Genomic DNA, 16,832 nt, shown 5'->3' on the forward strand with positions numbered 1-16,832 from the left:
ATGAGTATTCAGAGACGGGTAATGCCTGGGGGGCGCTCACCAACCTAAGACAGAGCGCCTGTGTGGCCTGGGCAGGAGTCTCCATGATGTGACCTGCTGACATCCCACACAACCTAAGTCAGAAGCTCATTTTTTAGTAAAAGGGGGGACCTGTAGGTCCCTGGCCCCCGTTCTGGGTAACTGTTGCCTTGCTTGCTGACCTTGACCTTGATATCCTCCCTATGCTAATTCCCTGCTGGGTTCCATCCTCCTGAATGCTAAAGGGAAGTTCCTTGTCTGTGTATCCTGCATAATGGGCTTTAACAGCTTAGATGCAAGATTGTAAAACATCCAAGAACTTCTGCCCTCCAGGGTTCTCCCATTGTGCTGTAAGCCTGTATTCAAGACCTCCTCCCTCCTTCAATAAACAGCATTCGGCATTTAAAAAAGAAAAAAAAAAAAAAAAAGAACCCTGGCTGCTCTCAAAGAGGAGCCAGGTTTGATTCCCAGCACCCACATGGAGGCTCACAACCATTTCTAACTCCAGTCACAGGGGACCCCACATCTGGCCTTTGTGAGCAACCTGATGGGGGTGCTGGGGATGGAACGTGGGTGCTCTAGAAGAATAGGATGAACCCTTAACTGCTGAGGGGCTCTCTCTCTCTCTCTCTCTCTCTCTCTCAATATATATATTTTTGAGACAGGGTTTCTCTGTGCAGTCCTGACTGTCCTGGAACTCACTCTGTAGACCAGGCTGGCCTCAGATTTTGAGATCTCTCTGCCTCCCGAGTGCTGGTGCTGTGGGACGGTCTGTATGTCAAATTGCTCTGATTGGTCAATAAATAAAACACTGATTGGCCAGTGGCCAGGCAGGAAGTAGGTGGGACAAGGAAAGAGGAGAATTATGGGAAGCAGAAGGTGGAGGCGGAGAGACACTGCAGCCGCCGCCATGACCAGCAGCATGTGAAGACGCCGGTAAGCCACCAGCCACGTGGCAAGGTATAGATTTATGGAAATGGTTAATTTAAGATAAAAGAACAGTTAGCAAGAAGCCTGCCACGGCCATACAGTTTGTAAGCAATATAAGTCTCTGTGTTTACTTGGTTGGGTCTGAGCGGCTGTGGGACTGGCAGGTGACAGAGATTTGTCCTAACTGTGGGCAAAGCAGGAAAACTCTAGCTACATGCTGGGGTTAAAAGTGTGTGCCACCACACAGGGTCCTGCTTTTTGATTTTGGTACCCTGTCTCATCAAGCGAGGCTGCCCTGGAACACTGTGGAGCTGAGGATGACCACTCCAGTCCTTCTGTGGTGTGACGGTTGTGGGGTATCATAACCGGTGTGTGTGGTTTTTTTTAAAATTTAAATATCATGAGAAGTACACATAATCTTACATCCTTTATTTTTTATTTTTTCTGATGTTAGGACCTTGTCTCAAAATAGAAAAAGAAAGCTGGGCTTGGTGGCTTAGGTCCCAAGGTCGTGGCCAGAGGATCAGGGTCAGCCTTACCTACACAGAGTTGGAGGCCAGCCTGGGCTACTTGCGACCCTGTTTTACAATGGGTAGGGGAAAGGAAAAAGAGGCTGGGTATTTAGCTTAGTGGTCCAGCACTTGCCTATTAAGCACAAAGTCCTGAAGTAGATGCGGAAAGTGGGGACATTAATCTTCAAACGCTGTAGAGTACAGAGTAGTATCACAACCACGGCAAAAACCACGGCCCACGGTGCCAACCCGAAGAAGAGAAGGCGGTTTACACGGGTTACCAGGGACACAAACTAAGCCATTAACTACTGAACACGGGCTGGATTGTCCCCGGAGGGATTAGCTCAGCGTGGAGCAGCCTGTTCACGCAGGACGCATGGCGAGCGCGCTGCAGGGTTCCCAGGCTCCGGCGTCCTGACGCCAGCCTGTTGCCGGGCCAGGCAGTGCGGCGCTGTGTGGGTCTGGGCTCGGTCGGAGAGTGCAGAGCCGAGGGGCCGGCGCTGGCGTCGTCGGGGGCCGCACGGGCACACTCGGCAGAAGGCCTGTCTGAAGTGTGAGCCCAGGAAGGCGTAGAGCAGCGGATTGAGTGCCGAGTTGCTGTAGGACATGCAGTGAGCCCAGATCTTGAGCGCGTAGGCGGCGTAGCTGCGAGGGTGCCAGGCCCCCGCGGGGCCCAGGGCTTGGAGCACCAGGAACAACTGGATCGGGCCCCAGCAGGCGGCGAAGAGCAGGACCACAGCGGCCACCAGCCGGGAGACCTTGGTGCGCACCGCTCCGGCGCGCTGTGCCAGCAGCTGTCCCTGGTGACCCCGGGGTATTAATGGGAAGGGACAGGACCCCCTCCGAGATCCCTCCAGGGTCCCACTACCACATGCATACGCAGTCCCGGCTCTGATTCCCCCACTGCCGCCCCTCCAACCTCGCCTGGGTTCCCCCACGCGCACACGTATACCCCAGGCTCCGATTTCACCCAGCAGCCCCTCCACCCTACCCCGGGTCCCTCCCAACACACATGCACGCACAGTCCGGGCTCCGAAATGCCCCCCTGGTACCCCTCCACCCCCACATGGGTCCCCCCACACATACAGTCAGGACTCCAATCCCCTCCAGCAGCCCCTCCATCTGCACCATGGGTCTCCCCCTCCCCCGCCAACCCCCTCCCCGCGCGCGCGCGCGCGCGCACACACACATACACCAGGCTCCGACTGCCCCCCTCATGCCCCCCTCCACCCTGAGTCTCCCGCACCTGCAGGGCGCCGTCAGTGGGCGCGGGGCGCACAGCAGCTCGGCCCAGGTGGCGCAGCATGGCACCGTAGCAGGCGCAGGTAGCGAGCAGGGGCAGCAGGTAGAGAGCCAGCAGGTTGTAGAGCGCGAAGGCGCGCTCCAGGGCGCGGCTGGGAAAGGCCTCGCTGCAGTAGGTGCGAGGCCCCTGCGACAGGCGGTGCAGGGCCAGCACCGGGGCGGACACGGCTGCAGAACCTGTGCCACCCGGCCGCCCAGGACAAGCACCGTGGCCGGAGAGTGGGGACACGTCCCACTCAGGAGCCAGGGTCTCCCCGCCACCCACCCCCGGCCTCCCGACAACCAATGCCCTCCCCCGCCCTGGTTCCCGCTCCAAACCGCACTCACCCACCCAGATGCTGAGGCTGACGGCCAGGGCCAGGCGCGGGGTGCGGCGGTGCAGGGCGCGCAGCGGGAAGACAGTCACGTACCAGCGGTCCACGCTCATGGCCGTCAAGGTGGCGCATGTGGCTTGCACTGACACCTGGAAAAGCCAAGGACTGAGTGTGGGCCCTGCCAGCCCCAGGACGTATCTGACCCCTCAGGGGTACACGAACATGTTCCGGGAGGAGCAGGCAGTTGAAGGGACCGGGAGGGCTGAGGGGGGGGACGGGACACTGGGGTTTGTTAGGCCCCCCGAACACACCCCGGAACAGGCCCACCTAGACCCGCCAACGTCCAGTCTCAGGTCTTTCGCACAGAGGCCCACGGTGCGCCTGCATTCTGGGGGTGTCCATGCCCGACCACCCCTCCCTGCCCACACCAGCTCTGATCTCTACCCTGCAAGATCGAGCCCTTTGGTGCTTGGACAGACGGCTCAGCGGTTAGCACACCGGCTGCCCCTGCAGAGGACCCGGTTCGGTTCCCAGCTCCCGTAAAGGGCTCACAACCGCCCGTGACTCCAGTTCTGGGGACACGACGCCCCCTTCCGTCCCCTGCAGGTACTGCACACCCACACGTGAAATAAAAGTTTATTTAGAGGGCGCACGCCTGTAATCCCCGCACTCGGGAGGCAGAGACAGGCGGGTCTCTGAGTTCTAGGCCAGCCTGGGCTACAGAGACTCTGATTCGGAAACCTAAATAAATAAATAAAGACCATGCCTCATTTCTGATCATGACCCCACCCTGTGCACCGCAGACCCTGGCCATCCCTCCTACACCCCCATCCAGTCTCCGATGCTGCCCACGCCCTGCCCAGTATCCCCCCCCAGAGCACACGCCCAGCTCTCGGCCCCACCCGCACCAGACTCTGCCCCAGCGGACCCCATTTCTGCTCCCCAGCTTCTTACTTCCTGCTCCCCCGCTCGCCCCCCACCGCAGCCGGCGCACCTGCTGGATGTAGTTGACGAATTTGCACATGAAGTCTCCCAGCACCCAGGCGGGCAGCGGATAGAGCAGCGCCGTGAAGGGGACGCAGCACAGCAGGAAGGTGACGTCCGTGGCCGCCAGGTTGGCTACAGGTGGGGGACACGCGGACGCTGGAAGGTTGGGCACCCAGAGCTCCTGACCCGGGCCCCTGACCTCTCCATCCCGGTTGGAGGGACCCCCGCGCCCCCGGCGCGCACACGCGCACACACACACACACACACACACACACACTCACACACACTCACACTCTCACACACACACACTCACTCTCTCTCTCTCTCACACACACACACACACACACACACGCACACGCGCGCGCACACACACACGCTCCACCAGAAAACCGGGGGGGGGGGGGCGCCCTCCACCTTCATCGCGCTCTTTCCCGCAGCCCTGGGTGTCTTTGGCCTCAGCTTCCCCATCTCTGACTTAGAGACCCCGGGTAGCCCCGGGCTACGTTAGGGCGTCCCACACACCGTCCCCCTCTTTGGAGGGGACAGGCACCTGTGGAAGCGGCCGCGTCTCCGTGCCTCGCCGCCAACCCCCCCCCTTCAGCACTTTGCCAGATGTGACAGCAGCCTTCCCGGGCCAGGGTGAGGCGCGGGGAGTCTGGGGGGTGCGGGCCCCGCGCCCACCCGGGAGGGAACCCCAGGAAGGCGCGCACTCACCGATGTAGAAGTTGGTCACCGTCCGCATGTGCTTGTGGCGGCAGATGACGTAGATGACCAGCGAGTTCCCCACCAGCCCGAGCAACATGAGCGCGGCGAAGAACAGGGGGACCAGCCAGGCATCCAGGGGCCTGGGCGCCGCGCCCGGGCCGTCCGAGGCGTTGGCACCGCACCCTGGGCATCCCGACGCGTTGGCCGGAGCCCACCAGGTCGCGTTGGGACCCAAGGGCGCCTCGGTAGCCATGCCCGGCCGCCCTCCTCCTCCAGGCAGCCTTCGCGGGTTGAGTCCCCGGACTGCGGGGACTGGGGAAGGACCCCGCTCCTCCTCCTCCTCCTCCTCCTCCGGGCCGCCCTCCCGGGGTGCCGGCGCCCGGGGCTCTGCTGCCGGCGGCGCAGGGGGCTGGGGCGCGGCTCCTGTGCCAGCGGCCACTCTTATACCGCGCGCCCCCCCTGTCCCCGCCTTCCCGTCTCCCTGCGCAGTCACCACTCCAGAGCCTTGCGCTCGCCCTCCCCAGAGCTGTGCCCGGATGAGGAGGAGGAGGGAGGGCGCTGGGCACCGAGCAGGGGAGGGGTCGCCGCCCTCCCTCGCGGGGGAGGCTGCAGCCAGGCGAGTGGCCCAGGCCCGCCTTCTGGAGAAGCCCTAGGGGAGGCTCCCCGGGACATGGGAGCCATAGGAGGCCTCGGGACAGGGGAGGGACCCTCGGTTCCATTGGGCTGACTCTGGTGGTTACAAGGCTCCCCCTCTATTTTTTTATTTTTATTTTTATTTTTTGTTTTCCGAGACAGGGTTTCTCTGTGTAGCTTTGCGCCTTTCCTGGGACTCACTCTGTAGACCAGGCTGGCCTCGAACTCAGAGATATCCTCCTGCCTCTGCCTCCTGAGTGCTGGGATTAAAGGCGTGCGCCACCACCACCCGGCTAAGGCTCCCCCTCTAACTGGCACCCAGTGGCCTGTTCCTGGTGGGAGAGTGGGCATGGGCACTGTGGCAGCTGTCAGCGGGAGCCGTGGGGACCGGGCCTCAGCCACACCGTGACACCCCTGCCCAAGGTATCTCAGAAGCTCCCTCGGGGCCCTGAGATGGTGTCCCTGGCAAGCCACCGGAATACTATGCAGCAGGGAAAAATAAAACGGGTTGAAAGAGGGGACCGAAGGTGTGACTCGGTGGCGGTGTGTCTACCGCGTGTGTATAGGGTCCCCCCACACTGAGGGGCGGGCTCAAAGGAGGCGGGGAGCAAACAGGAAGCAGCCCTGGAGACCCCGAACAATCCCCGACCGAGCGAGCTGCAGGCCAGGGGTTCCAGGATGCACCCCTTCTCCGCCCCACCCCGGGACTCAAGCCGCTCGCAGCCCCGCGCCCCTTCCCTCTGTGCCGGCTTCCCCCGAAGCCTCGGGGCGGACGCTGACTTTGGCTTTAATTCACTGAGTCGTTTATTTTTGGTGGACCAAAGGCGCGCGCCTCTCCCCTAGCCCAGGCTGGCCCGGAACTTGCTGTCAGCCGATGACTTTCAACATCTGCTCCTCCTGCCCCTGCTAACCAGTGCCGGGGGTCAGGTGTGCGCCGCACCTGCCCTGCCCCCCGGCCAATCCCGTAGCCCAGGCTGGCCCGGAACTCTCCTGATTCTCCCGCCTCGGGCCCCGGAGTGCTGGGGCGTGCACCGCGGCGGGGCTCCTCCACCAGGCTGGCTCAGACCGGCTGGGGTCGGCTTCCTTCTCCACCTCGGTCCCCGCCGAGCCCATCACCCCGGGCCGTGCGCCCGGGCGCGCGCCCCTTCCCGCACCCGCGCCCCGGGAGCCGGCCGCGGCTCCGCAGTCGCCTCCCGGCCGCGGTGCCGCCCCCTCTGCCCCCGGGCGGCCCGGACTGCGTCCTCGGCCCGGCGGGTGACATCGCTCGGCGGCGTCTGCGGAGGGGGAAACCGAGGCAGGGCGTCCGGGCCGCCGAGGCTGCTCCGGGGCCGTCCCCGCCCCGACCGCGGCAGACTCCGCCCCGCGCGTCACTTCCTCCGCGGCCTCGGGCCGGGCTGCGACTGCGGCTGCAGGCCATGGTGGCTCTGGACGACCCCAACGGCGGCCCGGAGGCGACCCCCGGCGCGGAGAGCAGGCTGTGAGCAGGGCCGGGGGCCGGGCCTCTTCCTGGGCTCCCTCCCGGGCTGGGGTCTCCTCCTCCTCCTCCTCCCGGGCTGGGGTCTCCTCCTCCTCCTCCTCCTCCCGGGCTGGGGTCTCCTCCTCCTCCTCCTCCTCCCGGGCTGGGATCTCCTCCTCCTCCTCCTCCTCCTCCTCCTCCTCCTCCTCCTCCTCCTCCTCCTCCCCATCCTGGGGTCTCCTCCTCCTCCTCCTCCTCCCCATCCTGGGGTCTCCTCCTCCTCCTCCTCCCGGAGCTGGGGTCTCCTCCTCCTCCTCCTCCTCCTCCTCCCCATCCTGGGGTCTCCTCCTCCTCCTCCTCCTCCTCCTCCTCCCGGGCTGGGGTCTCCTCCTCCTCCTCCTCCTCCTCCTCCTCCTCCTCCTCCCCAGGCTGGGGTCTCCTCCTCCTCCTCCTCCTCCTCCCTCCCCGGCTGGGGTCTCCTCCTCCTCCTCCTCTTCCTCCTCCTCCTCCTACCCCCCCCAGGCTGGGGTCTCCTCCTCCTCCTCCTCCTCCTCCTCCTCCTCCTCCTCCCCCCCCAGGCTGGGGTCTCCTCCTCCCCCCCCAGGCTGGGGTCTCTTCCTCCTCCTCCCCCCCAGGCTGGGGTCTCCTCCTCCTCCTCCTCCCCCCACCCAGGCTGGGGTCTCCTCCTCCTCCTCCCCCCACCCAGGCTGGGGTCTCCTCCTCCTCCTCCCCCCGGGCTGGGGTCCCCTCCTCTTGTCCCTCCTCCCTCTCTTCCTCCTCTCCCCCGCTGCAGACTCTCCCCACCCACACCCCTTTCTCTGGCTGCTCACCACAGACCACACCCATCCCCACCCCTGATCTATGGAGACCCCACTATATGGGACCCCGCTCTGTGGGACCCCGCCCTATGGGGACCCCACTCTATGGGACCCCGCTCTATGGGGACCCCCGCTCTGTGGGACCCCCACTCTGTGGGGACCCCATTCTATGGGGACCTCGCTCTCTGGGACCCCCGCTCTATGGGGACCCCGCTCTGTGGGGACCCCTGCTCTGTGGGACCCCCGCTCTATGGGGACCCCGCTGTATGGGGACCCCGCTCTGTGGACCCCCGCTCTAGGGGGGCCCCACTCTATGGGGACCCCGATCTGTGGGACCCTGCCCTATGGGAACCCCGCTCTATGGGGACCCCGCTCTATGGGGGCCCCCACTCTATGGGGACCCTGCTCTGAGGACCCCGCTCTGTGGGACCCCATTCTATGGGGGACCCCGCTCTATGGGGGACCCTGCTCTATGGGGACCCCGCTCTATGGGGACCCCGCTCTGTGCCACACCGCTCTATGGGGACCCCGCTCTATGGGGACCCCGCTCTGTGCCACACCGCTCTATGGGGACCCCGCTCTATGGGGACCCCGCTCTGTGCCACACCGCTCTATGGGGACCCTGCTCTATGGGGACCCCCACTCTATGGGGACCCCGCTCTGTGCGACACTGCTCTATGGGGACCTCACTCTGTGCGACACCGCTCTATGGCCCACAGGCGTCTGGGCATTTTCCCGGTCCCTCCCTCCCTGCCCGGTGGCTGAGGTGGAATGGCCCTGGAGAGCCACCGCTGCCCGCCACCCTGAGGGTCCCCATCCCCTCCGCTGCGCTGGCAGCGATCACTGTGTCTCTGGGAAGTGGTCTAGCCTGGAGCAGCGGGTGTGGCACCCTGGCTTATGTGGGTACTCAGGAATCCGGGTCCTGTGACCCCGGGCCTTGTGTGAGGAGAGCTGGCTTGGCCTCCCGCTCGGCTGCTGAGCCTTTCTCTGCCTTGGTTTCCCCCGTCTGTGCCTTGGTTTCCCCTTTCTGTGCCTTGGTTTGCCCCGTCTGTGAATGTGGACAGAGGCCTCTTCTGAGTCGTGGGGAGGGAGAGGGGGCGCACAGGTCGGGTTGGGACCCACAAAGCTCTGCTCCCGTGGAGTCCAGCAGTCTGGGGTCCTGTTTGGTTCCACCGTTGCCTGTTGGATTTAATTTTTAACTCATTCAATAGCTATATTTATGATATTCATTAATTACATTAACTGTATTGATTTACATTCATGATGTCATGTCCTGATACTGCTTTCCATTTGTGGGGCTTTTCCATCCCAGGAAACAGATTCTGTTCTCAGGAAGTCATTGCTCTATATTCCTTTCTTCTCTGTCTTGAGATAAGGTCTAATCTTTCTGTCTCTATGAATTTGTGTATTCTATATATTTCATGTAATACAATTCTATAGCATTTTCCTCCCCTTTTTTTAAATGTAAAAACATTTTATGTACAATTGCAAGGAAAATAATACTCAGACAGCTTGAACATAAAAACAGGTTATAATTCAAAAGTCCAGGGTTATTTTAAACCCTGAAATATTTTCTCTGTAGAAAATAGTATAAATGATAACATTTCCCAATAAGCCCTTTTGAGCCAAATAGTAGCTGAATTATAGATATAAATATTGATTAGATCCCGGGATACAGAAGAGACCTGTCTTCATCTGTTCAGAGAGCTGTGTTTTATTAAGTTGTGTAGGTGAGATTCCTATTCATCTTCCCCTTCACGGTTTGATTTACGGCAGACGTTTTTCTATAGGCTAATCTATAATCTAAAAAGCTCTGCTCCTGTGGAGCCCAGCAGTCTGGGGTCCTGTTTGGTTCCACCGTTGCCTGTTGGATTTATTTTAATTTTTTAAAAATGTTTTTTCATGTGTGGGCATTTTGTGTGCACACAGAGTATGTATATATGTGCGCCTTGTATACAGTACCCGCAGAGGCCATAATGGGCGTCGGGAATCCAGAACTGGAGTCCCCCGGCAGTTGTGAGCCCGGTGTGGGTCCTCCTCAGGGCCAGCCGGTGCGCTAACCACTGAGCTCACCGCTGAACAGCGTCTCTCCAGGCCTTGTTCTGTTTTGTTTGTTTGACTCAGGGTCCCAGGTAGCCCAGGCTGGCCTCAGGCCCTCTGTGCCGCAGAGGATGACCTTCAGCTCCTGATCCTCCCTGCCTCAGCCTTCTGTGACCGCGCCTAGCTACCTTGCTGTGGCTCTGGTGTAAATAAGTCTATGTTTTGGTGAATTACTTCCCATCAGGGCCTCACCCAGGTGTCCACCTGCCTGCTGGGCGTTGGGGGCAGGCGCTGAGTCACCTCCGCCCTGCTTCCTGTTGGGGAACTGGGTTCTCTGCCGTTCGTTCCGGGAGCATTTGCCAGAGGAGGTGTGCTGTACCCGGGTGTGTCTTGGCCAGCCAGTGCCATTGCCCAACCAGCAGGATGCAAAAAAGGCTGTGTTTCCCAAACCCCGCTGACCTAGCGCCTCTGCCCTGTGCTCTGGCCACCCTCCCAGGTACTGGTCACACTCTGAGGGGTCTGACACCTCTGGGTTCCCAGCTTCAGTCTCTGTGAAGTGGCCTGGTTATGGGGAAAGGAATATTCACTCCACAAACTGCAGGAGTTCATTGGTTCACTCCGTCCGCCCTGTGGCTTGTGGGCTGCCTGCTGGACACGGGTGAGGGCGTGAGGGGCATCTGCTTGACCTAGCAGGAAGAAGTGCTCATTGGTCTGGCCTGGCCGCCGTCTGGGAGGTGGCATCTGGACAGAAACCAGAGTCCGGCAGGACCAGGAGAGGCCAAGGCTTGCAGGCTTCACAAGTTTGAATCCGGGGGACAATCCTGTCCCCGGGAGCCCTTGGGGCCCACAGGAGGTGGTGACGTCCCCACGGCCCTTAGAACTGAGCACTGACCCGAGCTGCAGGCCGAGAGCATGGGGGGCTTGCCCTAGCAGGACTGAGGTTCACATCCGTCCTTCTGTCCGAGCGCCGCATCAGTCTGTCCTGTCCGTGCGCCGCCGCGTCAGTCAGTCCCTCCTTCCTGCAGCGGTTTGTTATCAGCCTGCGCCAGCTGCCGGGGTGCGGCTTTAAAGGCCTGGGGGTGCAGCCAGGGCCGAAGTGGCCCAGCCTCAGACCTCAGAGTTGACCTCAGGGGCCGGCAGGAAGTTGGAAGCTGGGCTGGCGGTCCCTCCTCCGGAGGGTGGGCTCACCCTGCTCAGGGGGGACCCAAGCAGGCGGGAGGGCGTCCCCCCCAGCCCCCAGGTCCACGGGGACCCCTGCAGTGAAGCCACTGGTGGCCTGGCGATGGGGTCCCCACCAGAGCTGAAGTTCCAGGCTCCAGCCCTGCAAGGCCCCCTGGATGCATGCGCCCCAGGCTGAGCCTGCCACGCTCTCTGCTCTCTGTGCGGTCCTCCCGGCTGGTCCTCCCACCCCGCCTGTCTCCCCGTGGCTCTGGCCCTGCCCTGCTGAGTAGAGCCAAGGCTGCTGAGTGCCAGGCTAATCCCTTCGCAGGATTAGCACCGTCTTCAAGAGTTAGCTCTGGGGGGGGGGGGGGGCGTCATGGCCCCTGGAGACCCTGCGGCTCTTTCTGGTTTACAGGCCGAGGAGGAGAGTGTCCACTTCCAGGGGGAAGGTGGAAGGGGCCACCTCTGCTCTGGGTGCCGAGGGTTCGGGCCTTGCCTTCTCGGAGCCTCAGTTTACCCCTCTTGCGTAATAATAACCCGTGTCCTGGATTCCATGGGCCCCGGGTCCCACGCACAGGGGCCTGGGGTGGGAGGGGACACGGAGCAGGCCCGCCTGGGCCCTGATGCCCCCTCCCCCGGCCCGCAGGCCCCTCCCCGGCTGCCTGCCCACGCTCGGCGGCTCACAGGTGAAGAGGGTCTCGGCCTCCAGGCGCAAGCAACATTTTATCAACCAGGCGGTGCGGAACTCGGACCTGGTGCCCAAGGCCAAGGGACGGAAGAGTCTGCAGCGCCTGGAGAACAGTAAGCGGGGAGCGGGGGTGTGGGTCGGCCTGAGGCTTCCCTTGCCGGGCATCGCCCACTGGCCAGGCATTAGAACAAGGGCTTCAGAGGGTTGCCTAGGAGTTCGGTAAGGCAAGGAGAGCAAGATGGGGTGCTGGAGACCGGCTGGGTAAAACAGGAAACAGCAGAACTTCCTGGGACAGTGGGAGTGAGTGGGGACCCCAGACCCCGCCTCAGCCCACGGACCTTGGTTCCGTTCAGCCCGGTACCTCCTCACACTGCTGGAGACGGCTGGGGGTCCGCCGGGCCCGGAAGACGGGGACGGGACTCCGCCCGCGGCACCTGGCATCTTCGCAGAGGCCTGCAGCAATGCCACCTACGTGGAGGTGAGACCTGGGGTGTGCCCGCCCCTCCCGGGGTCGCCCGCCCCTCCCCGGGGTCGCCCGGCCCTCCCCGGGGTCGCCCGCCCCTCCCCGGGGTCCCTGCCCCTCCCTGGGGTCATCTGCTCCTCCCTGGGGTCGCCCGCCCCTCCGTGAGGTCGCGTGCCCCTCCCTGGGGTCCCCTGCCCCTTCCTGGGGTCGCCCGCCCCTCCGTGAGGTCGCGTGCCCCTCCCTGGGGTCCCCTGCCCCTCCCTGGGGTCGCCCGCCCCTCCCCGGGGTCGCCCGCCCCTCCCCGGGGTCGTCCGCCCCTCCCTGGGGTCATCTGCCTCTCCCCGGGGTCGCCCGCCCCTCCCCGGGGTCGCCCGCCCCTCCCCGGGGTCGTCCGCCCCCTTGGACCAGGGGACCCGTCTGGAGACTGTGTGGTGCGCATGAGCGCGCGTCGCTGGTGGTGCGCCCCACCCTGGCCTCCCCGGAGTTAGTGGCCGTGCCTGCTGAGCTCTTGTGCATCCCTTGACACCCCAGCTCCAGAATCCGCCTCGGGCCCCACTCGTGTGGGACATGCGCAGATGGGCTCCCGTGTGCCCGGGGCCCTGTGTGTGCGCGTTTGTCAAGGCGGAAGCAGACCCCGGCCTCAGGGCTGGCCTGCGTCCCTGTCTTCCAGGTCTGGAATGATTTCATGAACCGCTCAGGAGAGGAGCAAGAGCGAGTGCTCCGCTACCTGGAGGATGAGGGTCAGGGCAAGCGGAGGCGCGCGCCTGGCCGTGGGGAGGACCGGCGGAGAGGTGGGGCGCGGCTGGGGGCGGGGCCTGGTGGAGGGGCGGGGCCTGGCCTGGGGCGGACCGGCGGAGAGGTGGGGACCGGCTGGGGGCGGGGCCTGGTGGAGGGGCGGGGCCTGGCTGTGGGGAGGACCGGCGGAGAGGTGGGGCCCGGTGGGGGCGGGGCCTGTCTGGGGGCGGGGCCTGGTGGAGGGGCAGGGCCTGCCATGGGGAGGATCGGCGGAGAGGTGGGGCCTGGTGGAGGGGCGGGGCCTGGCCGTGGGGAGGACCGGCGGAGAGGTGGGGCCTGGCTGGGGGCGGGGCCTGCCGTGGGGAGGACCGGCATAGAGGTGGGGCCTGGTGGGGGCGGGGCCTGGCCGTGGGGAGGACCGGCGGAGAGGTGGGGCCTGGTGGGGGCGGGGCCTGGCCGTGGGGAGGACCGGCGGAGAGGTGGGGCCTGGTGGGGGCGGGGCCTGGCCGTGGGGAGGACTTGAGATGTGGGATCCCGGCTGGGGGCGGGGCCCATCTGGGGGCGGGGCCTGGTGGAGAGGTGGGGCTTGGCTGGGGGCGGGGCCAGGTCAGGGTGTGCCGTGTGGGTGGGGTCGGGACTCAGAGGCGGAGCTATGGCTCCGGGGTGTGGTGTGGGCGGTGCCAAACCACAGAGGGGCGGGGCCTTGTGGCTGTGAGGCTCTTTGGTCACCTCGGTGGGCCCAGGTTCCCTGGTGGGTGTGGCCAGGCTCGGGTGTGTCGCATGGGGCTGGGTCAGCACAGGGTGTGGCCAGGCAGGGGCGGAGCCTATCTCACCTGGCCCCGCCCCTTGCTCCTTTACAGAGGACCCCGCCTTCACCCCTCACGAGTGTTTCCAGCGCATCAGCCGTCGCCTGCGGTCTGTGCTCAAGCGCAGCCGCATCCCGATGGTGAGTGGCGCCGTCCTCGGCCTTTCCGGTTGTTGTTGGAATCTAGATGGTGCTTTAATAGAAACCCTGAGCAGGTGCCAGGGGGAAGCTGAAAGGTCAGGGAAGCAGAACAGCAGCCACCAGTGTTTACGCCATGCTCAGCTGAAGAGAGCGGGCTCCTGTCTCCTGGCTTCTGTCTCGTGCGCCTTGCTCTGCGCAGACATCGCTCCCGGGATTACAGGCGCGTGCGCTTCCCGAGCTCTGCGCCTTGCTCTGCGCAGACACCGCTCCCGGGATTACAGGCGCGTGCGCTTCCCAAGCTGTGCACCTTGCTCTGTGCAGACACCGCTCCCGGATTACAGGCGCGTGCGCTTCCCGAGCAAAGGCACAGATCTCGAGTGACAGGATTACGGGTGTGCGCCACCACCGCCTGACCTTATGTCTAATCTCATGGCTGGCTGGCTGATCCTCGGGCAAGATGACTAGGGTGCAGAGTCCATCACCACCATGTCGCCTTCTGACTTGAGGAGGTGACAGGAGCCCTCCCGGTGGTGGTGTGGTTAGGAGGAGGAGAGTGGTCCAATGCAGTGGGGTGCTGCAGAGCGTATAGGAGTTTGAGGGACACATGTCGGGGAGGGCCAGCTAGGTGACGCTCAGCTCTCCCCCCCCCCCCAGGAAACCCTGGAGAGTTGGGAGGAGCGGCTGCTGGCCTTCTTCTCGGTGTCTCCCCAGGCTGTGTACACCGCCATGCTGGACAACAGGTACCGGGCTGGGGAGAGGGGGCAGTGTGCTCTGCTCCCCCCACGCCCCTCAGCCGCTCACTCCCTTCCTCCCCAGCTTCGAGAGGCTCCTGCTCCACGCCGTCTGCCAGTACATGGACCTCATCTCAGCCAGTGAGTGCCAGTTCCCCCTGCCCCCTCCCCCAGCCCTCCTGAGGGAGCAGAGGCCCAGCCGGAGCCCCCGGGGCGTGCCATGCAGGTTTATAGCAGAACTGTGGCCGTGGAGCCTGGTCGTTATTTAACTCGTGAAGAGTGCATTCCGGTGTCCAGTGGGCAGACACCGTCCCTCCCCAGCTCCAGGGAAGAGGGACCGAGGTGGGGTTGTTAAAGCCTGGAGCTGAGGTCTATCCCAGACCTGGAGAAGAGACGGAGGGTCCCAGGACACAGCCTTTGCCCTCCGTTTTCTCGTGTGCTGTCAAGAGCCTGGGTGGTGGTTCCAGGTGCCTTCTGGTCCTTCCCTTTCCTCCTACCTGTCCCTGCCTCCTGCCTGGAGTTGCTGTGGTGACAGTTGCTATGGCAACCCTGGGACTTGGTTCCCCTGGTTTCTCTCTGTAGGAGGATGCTGCGGCCTCCACACCTGCCTCTTCTCACAGACTGAGGCAGGGGCTGGGGCTGGGGGGACTTCTCTGTGGGGATTGAGCTGTGCCCTGGATGAAGAGGGATGCCTCTAGACGGAGTGGATAGAGTCGCAGCTCCTGGCTGGCCACATATCCCCCTCCAACCACCCAGTTTCTTTTGTTGTTTATGGAGATAGGGTCTTGAGTGTAGCCCAGGCTAGCCTCCAGTGCATTATGTATCTAGCCATATGCACACCTCTGGCCTGCAGGGCTTCCTTTGTGCTAGGGGAGCCCTCTGGCCCAGCTGCTCCAGCCCTCCCGTGTTTGTCCTCAGGTGCTGACCTGGAGGGCCGGAGGCAGATGAAGGTCAGCAACCGCCACCTGGACTTCCTGCCCCCGGAGCTGCTGCTGTCCGCCTACCTGGACCAGCAATGATGGCGGAGCCCCGCGGGCCGACTCGCCCGGCCCAGACCTCCGGCGTCTGCTAATGTCTTGCATACTTTCAGAATCAGAACACCCCCCTTCCCTTGGGGAGTCCCCTGTGCCCCGCCCGCCCCTCCATGGCCCAGCTCGGGCCCCGTGCTCTGGTACTGGTATCTGGGTGGGGAGACCTGAGCTGGCCGTTTCTGTGCTCTTTCCTGTTTGGCTTTTCTTTGGTGCAGTCTGCGGCTCAGGCGAGGAGACCAGACTCTTTTATTTCCCCACTGATCAGTTTTTATGAATTTGGCACGTTTGGGATGGGTCTGTTTTAATTTCTCTTTTGAAATAGAGACACAACCAAAACACCTAGCGCCAGCCGGTAGTGGGTTCTGTTGTGACCCCTGCCTGACCCCTCCAGGTTTCAGCTCTGATGGGGTGTCTGGTCCGCTCGCTTCCCAGGGCACCTTGTCGTGTGTGTGTGTGTGTGTGTGTGTGTGTGTGTGTACCTGTGTACGTGTACGTACGTGTGCACGCCATGCGCCCGGTGAGTCTGGACAAGCTTTGTCTCAAGGGCTGATTTTATGCTTTTTTTGTTTTGGTGATGTGTGTATCCTGCCCCGACTCCCCGGGCTCTGCCTGCCCGTCCGCCCCTCCTGTCTCTCCTTACACCGAGGGTGCAGAACTTCCAGCCAGAAGCCTCTGACCTTGCGTGCCCTGCCCCCCTGCCCCCTCTGCGCCCAGCAGAGCTGTGCTCCCCGCAGAGGCCTGACATGATCCCAGGCCCGCCCCGCCCGCCTTCGTGTGGTTCTTCGTGCTTGTGGGAAAGGGACACTTTTAATAAAGCCTTGGTGCTCGGCGGCTGTGCCTGTCTTTGGGTTTGGCGGGGGTGGGGGTCACAGAAGGCCGCAGGCGGAAGTCGGGACACGGGAGATCCTCCGGTCTGGATGCTGTATTTCATTTTAAAATGTGTAAAATGCTTAAAGGTGGGGCGCCAGGCTGAGGCTCTGCACAGAGCGATCGCCTGGACCCCTCCCCAGCACCATGTAAGCCACGTGGTCGTCCTCAGCTACACGAGCGTTTGGGGCTAGCCTGGGCTCCATGAGATGCAGAGGTCTGATGTTGGTCCTTTCATCCCAGCCCTCGGGAGGCAGAGGCAGGGGGATCTCTGTGAGTTCAAGGCCAGCCTGGGCTACAGAGTTCCAGGACAGCCAGGGCTGCACAGAGAAGCCCTGTTGAGGAAAAACCAAAAAGGGAAAACACAGTTACTCCACTCACGTGGGCCCGAATTTCCCCATCAGTGAAGGTGCGGAAGATTATACATAACACCTGTCGGGGTTGAGGAAAGGATGCAGGGCGAGCCTCAGTTTCTCTGTCGGAGGGAGGGCGGGC

General features: G+C 63.1%; 2 protein-coding genes across 4 annotated transcripts; one reads left to right on the forward strand and one right to left on the reverse strand.

The window, feature by feature from the left end:
- Positions 1–1,367: 1,367 nt before the first annotated feature.
- Kiss1r (KISS1 receptor) lies at positions 1,368–6,724 on the reverse strand. 3 transcript variants are annotated; one of them, XM_076558806.1, is made up of 5 exons: positions 4,778–6,724; positions 4,071–4,219; positions 3,094–3,225; positions 2,707–2,939; positions 1,368–2,260 (listed from the first exon to the last, which is right to left on the reverse strand). In XM_076558806.1, exons 1-5 carry the CDS (start codon positions 5,485–5,487, stop codon positions 1,805–1,807), a joined length of 1,680 nt encoding a protein of 559 aa, XP_076414921.1. In that variant the 5' UTR covers positions 5,488–6,724; the 3' UTR covers positions 1,368–1,804. The 3 variants fall into 3 exon arrangements, with proteins under 3 accessions (XP_076414921.1, XP_006978279.1, XP_042123224.1); XM_006978217.4 differs by having other exon boundaries at positions 3,090–3,225; positions 4,071–4,195; positions 4,778–5,153; XM_042267290.2 differs by having other exon boundaries at positions 3,090–3,225; positions 4,778–5,153.
- A 5-nt stretch (positions 6,725–6,729) lies between these two features.
- Positions 6,730–16,301, forward strand: R3hdm4 (R3H domain containing 4). The gene is made up of 8 exons (XM_076558813.1): positions 6,730–6,878; positions 11,523–11,677; positions 11,918–12,042; positions 12,698–12,818; positions 13,623–13,708; positions 14,363–14,448; positions 14,525–14,580; positions 15,358–16,301. Exons 1-8 carry the CDS (start codon positions 6,817–6,819, stop codon positions 15,456–15,458), a joined length of 792 nt encoding a protein of 263 aa, XP_076414928.1. The 5' UTR covers positions 6,730–6,816; the 3' UTR covers positions 15,459–16,301.
- Positions 16,302–16,832: the final 531 nt, after the last annotated feature.

This window comes from Peromyscus maniculatus, chromosome 22, assembly GCF_049852395.1.
Source record: "Peromyscus maniculatus bairdii isolate BWxNUB_F1_BW_parent chromosome 22, HU_Pman_BW_mat_3.1, whole genome shotgun sequence".
NCBI classification, from domain to species: Eukaryota; Metazoa; Chordata; class Mammalia; order Rodentia; family Cricetidae; genus Peromyscus; species Peromyscus maniculatus.

What these genes read in the sequence shown, in the direction of transcription:
- Kiss1r (XM_076558806.1), bottom strand. Translation starts at nt 5,487, where the DNA reads ATGGAACCGAGGGTCCCTCCCCTGTCCCGAGGCCTCCTATGGCTCCCA. An exon ending in CCGTCAGCCTCAGCATCTGG is followed by an intron (nt 2,940 to 3,093) that starts GTGGGTGAGTGC and finishes CGGGTGGCACAG; the next exon opens with GTTCTGCAGCCGTGTCCGCC. An exon ending in CCACTGACGGCGCCCTGCAG is followed by an intron (nt 2,261 to 2,706) that starts GTGCGGGAGACT and finishes CGGGGTCACCAG; the next exon opens with GGACAGCTGCTGGCACAGCG.
- R3hdm4 (XM_076558813.1), top strand. Translation starts at nt 6,817, where the DNA reads ATGGTGGCTCTGGACGACCCCAACGGCGGCCCGGAGGCGACCCCCGGC. An exon ending in GCAATGCCACCTACGTGGAG is followed by an intron (nt 12,043 to 12,697) that starts GTGAGACCTGGG and finishes CCTGTCTTCCAG; the next exon opens with GTCTGGAATGATTTCATGAA. An exon ending in AGCGCAGCCGCATCCCGATG is followed by an intron (nt 13,709 to 14,362) that starts GTGAGTGGCGCC and finishes CCCCCCCCCCAG; the next exon opens with GAAACCCTGGAGAGTTGGGA.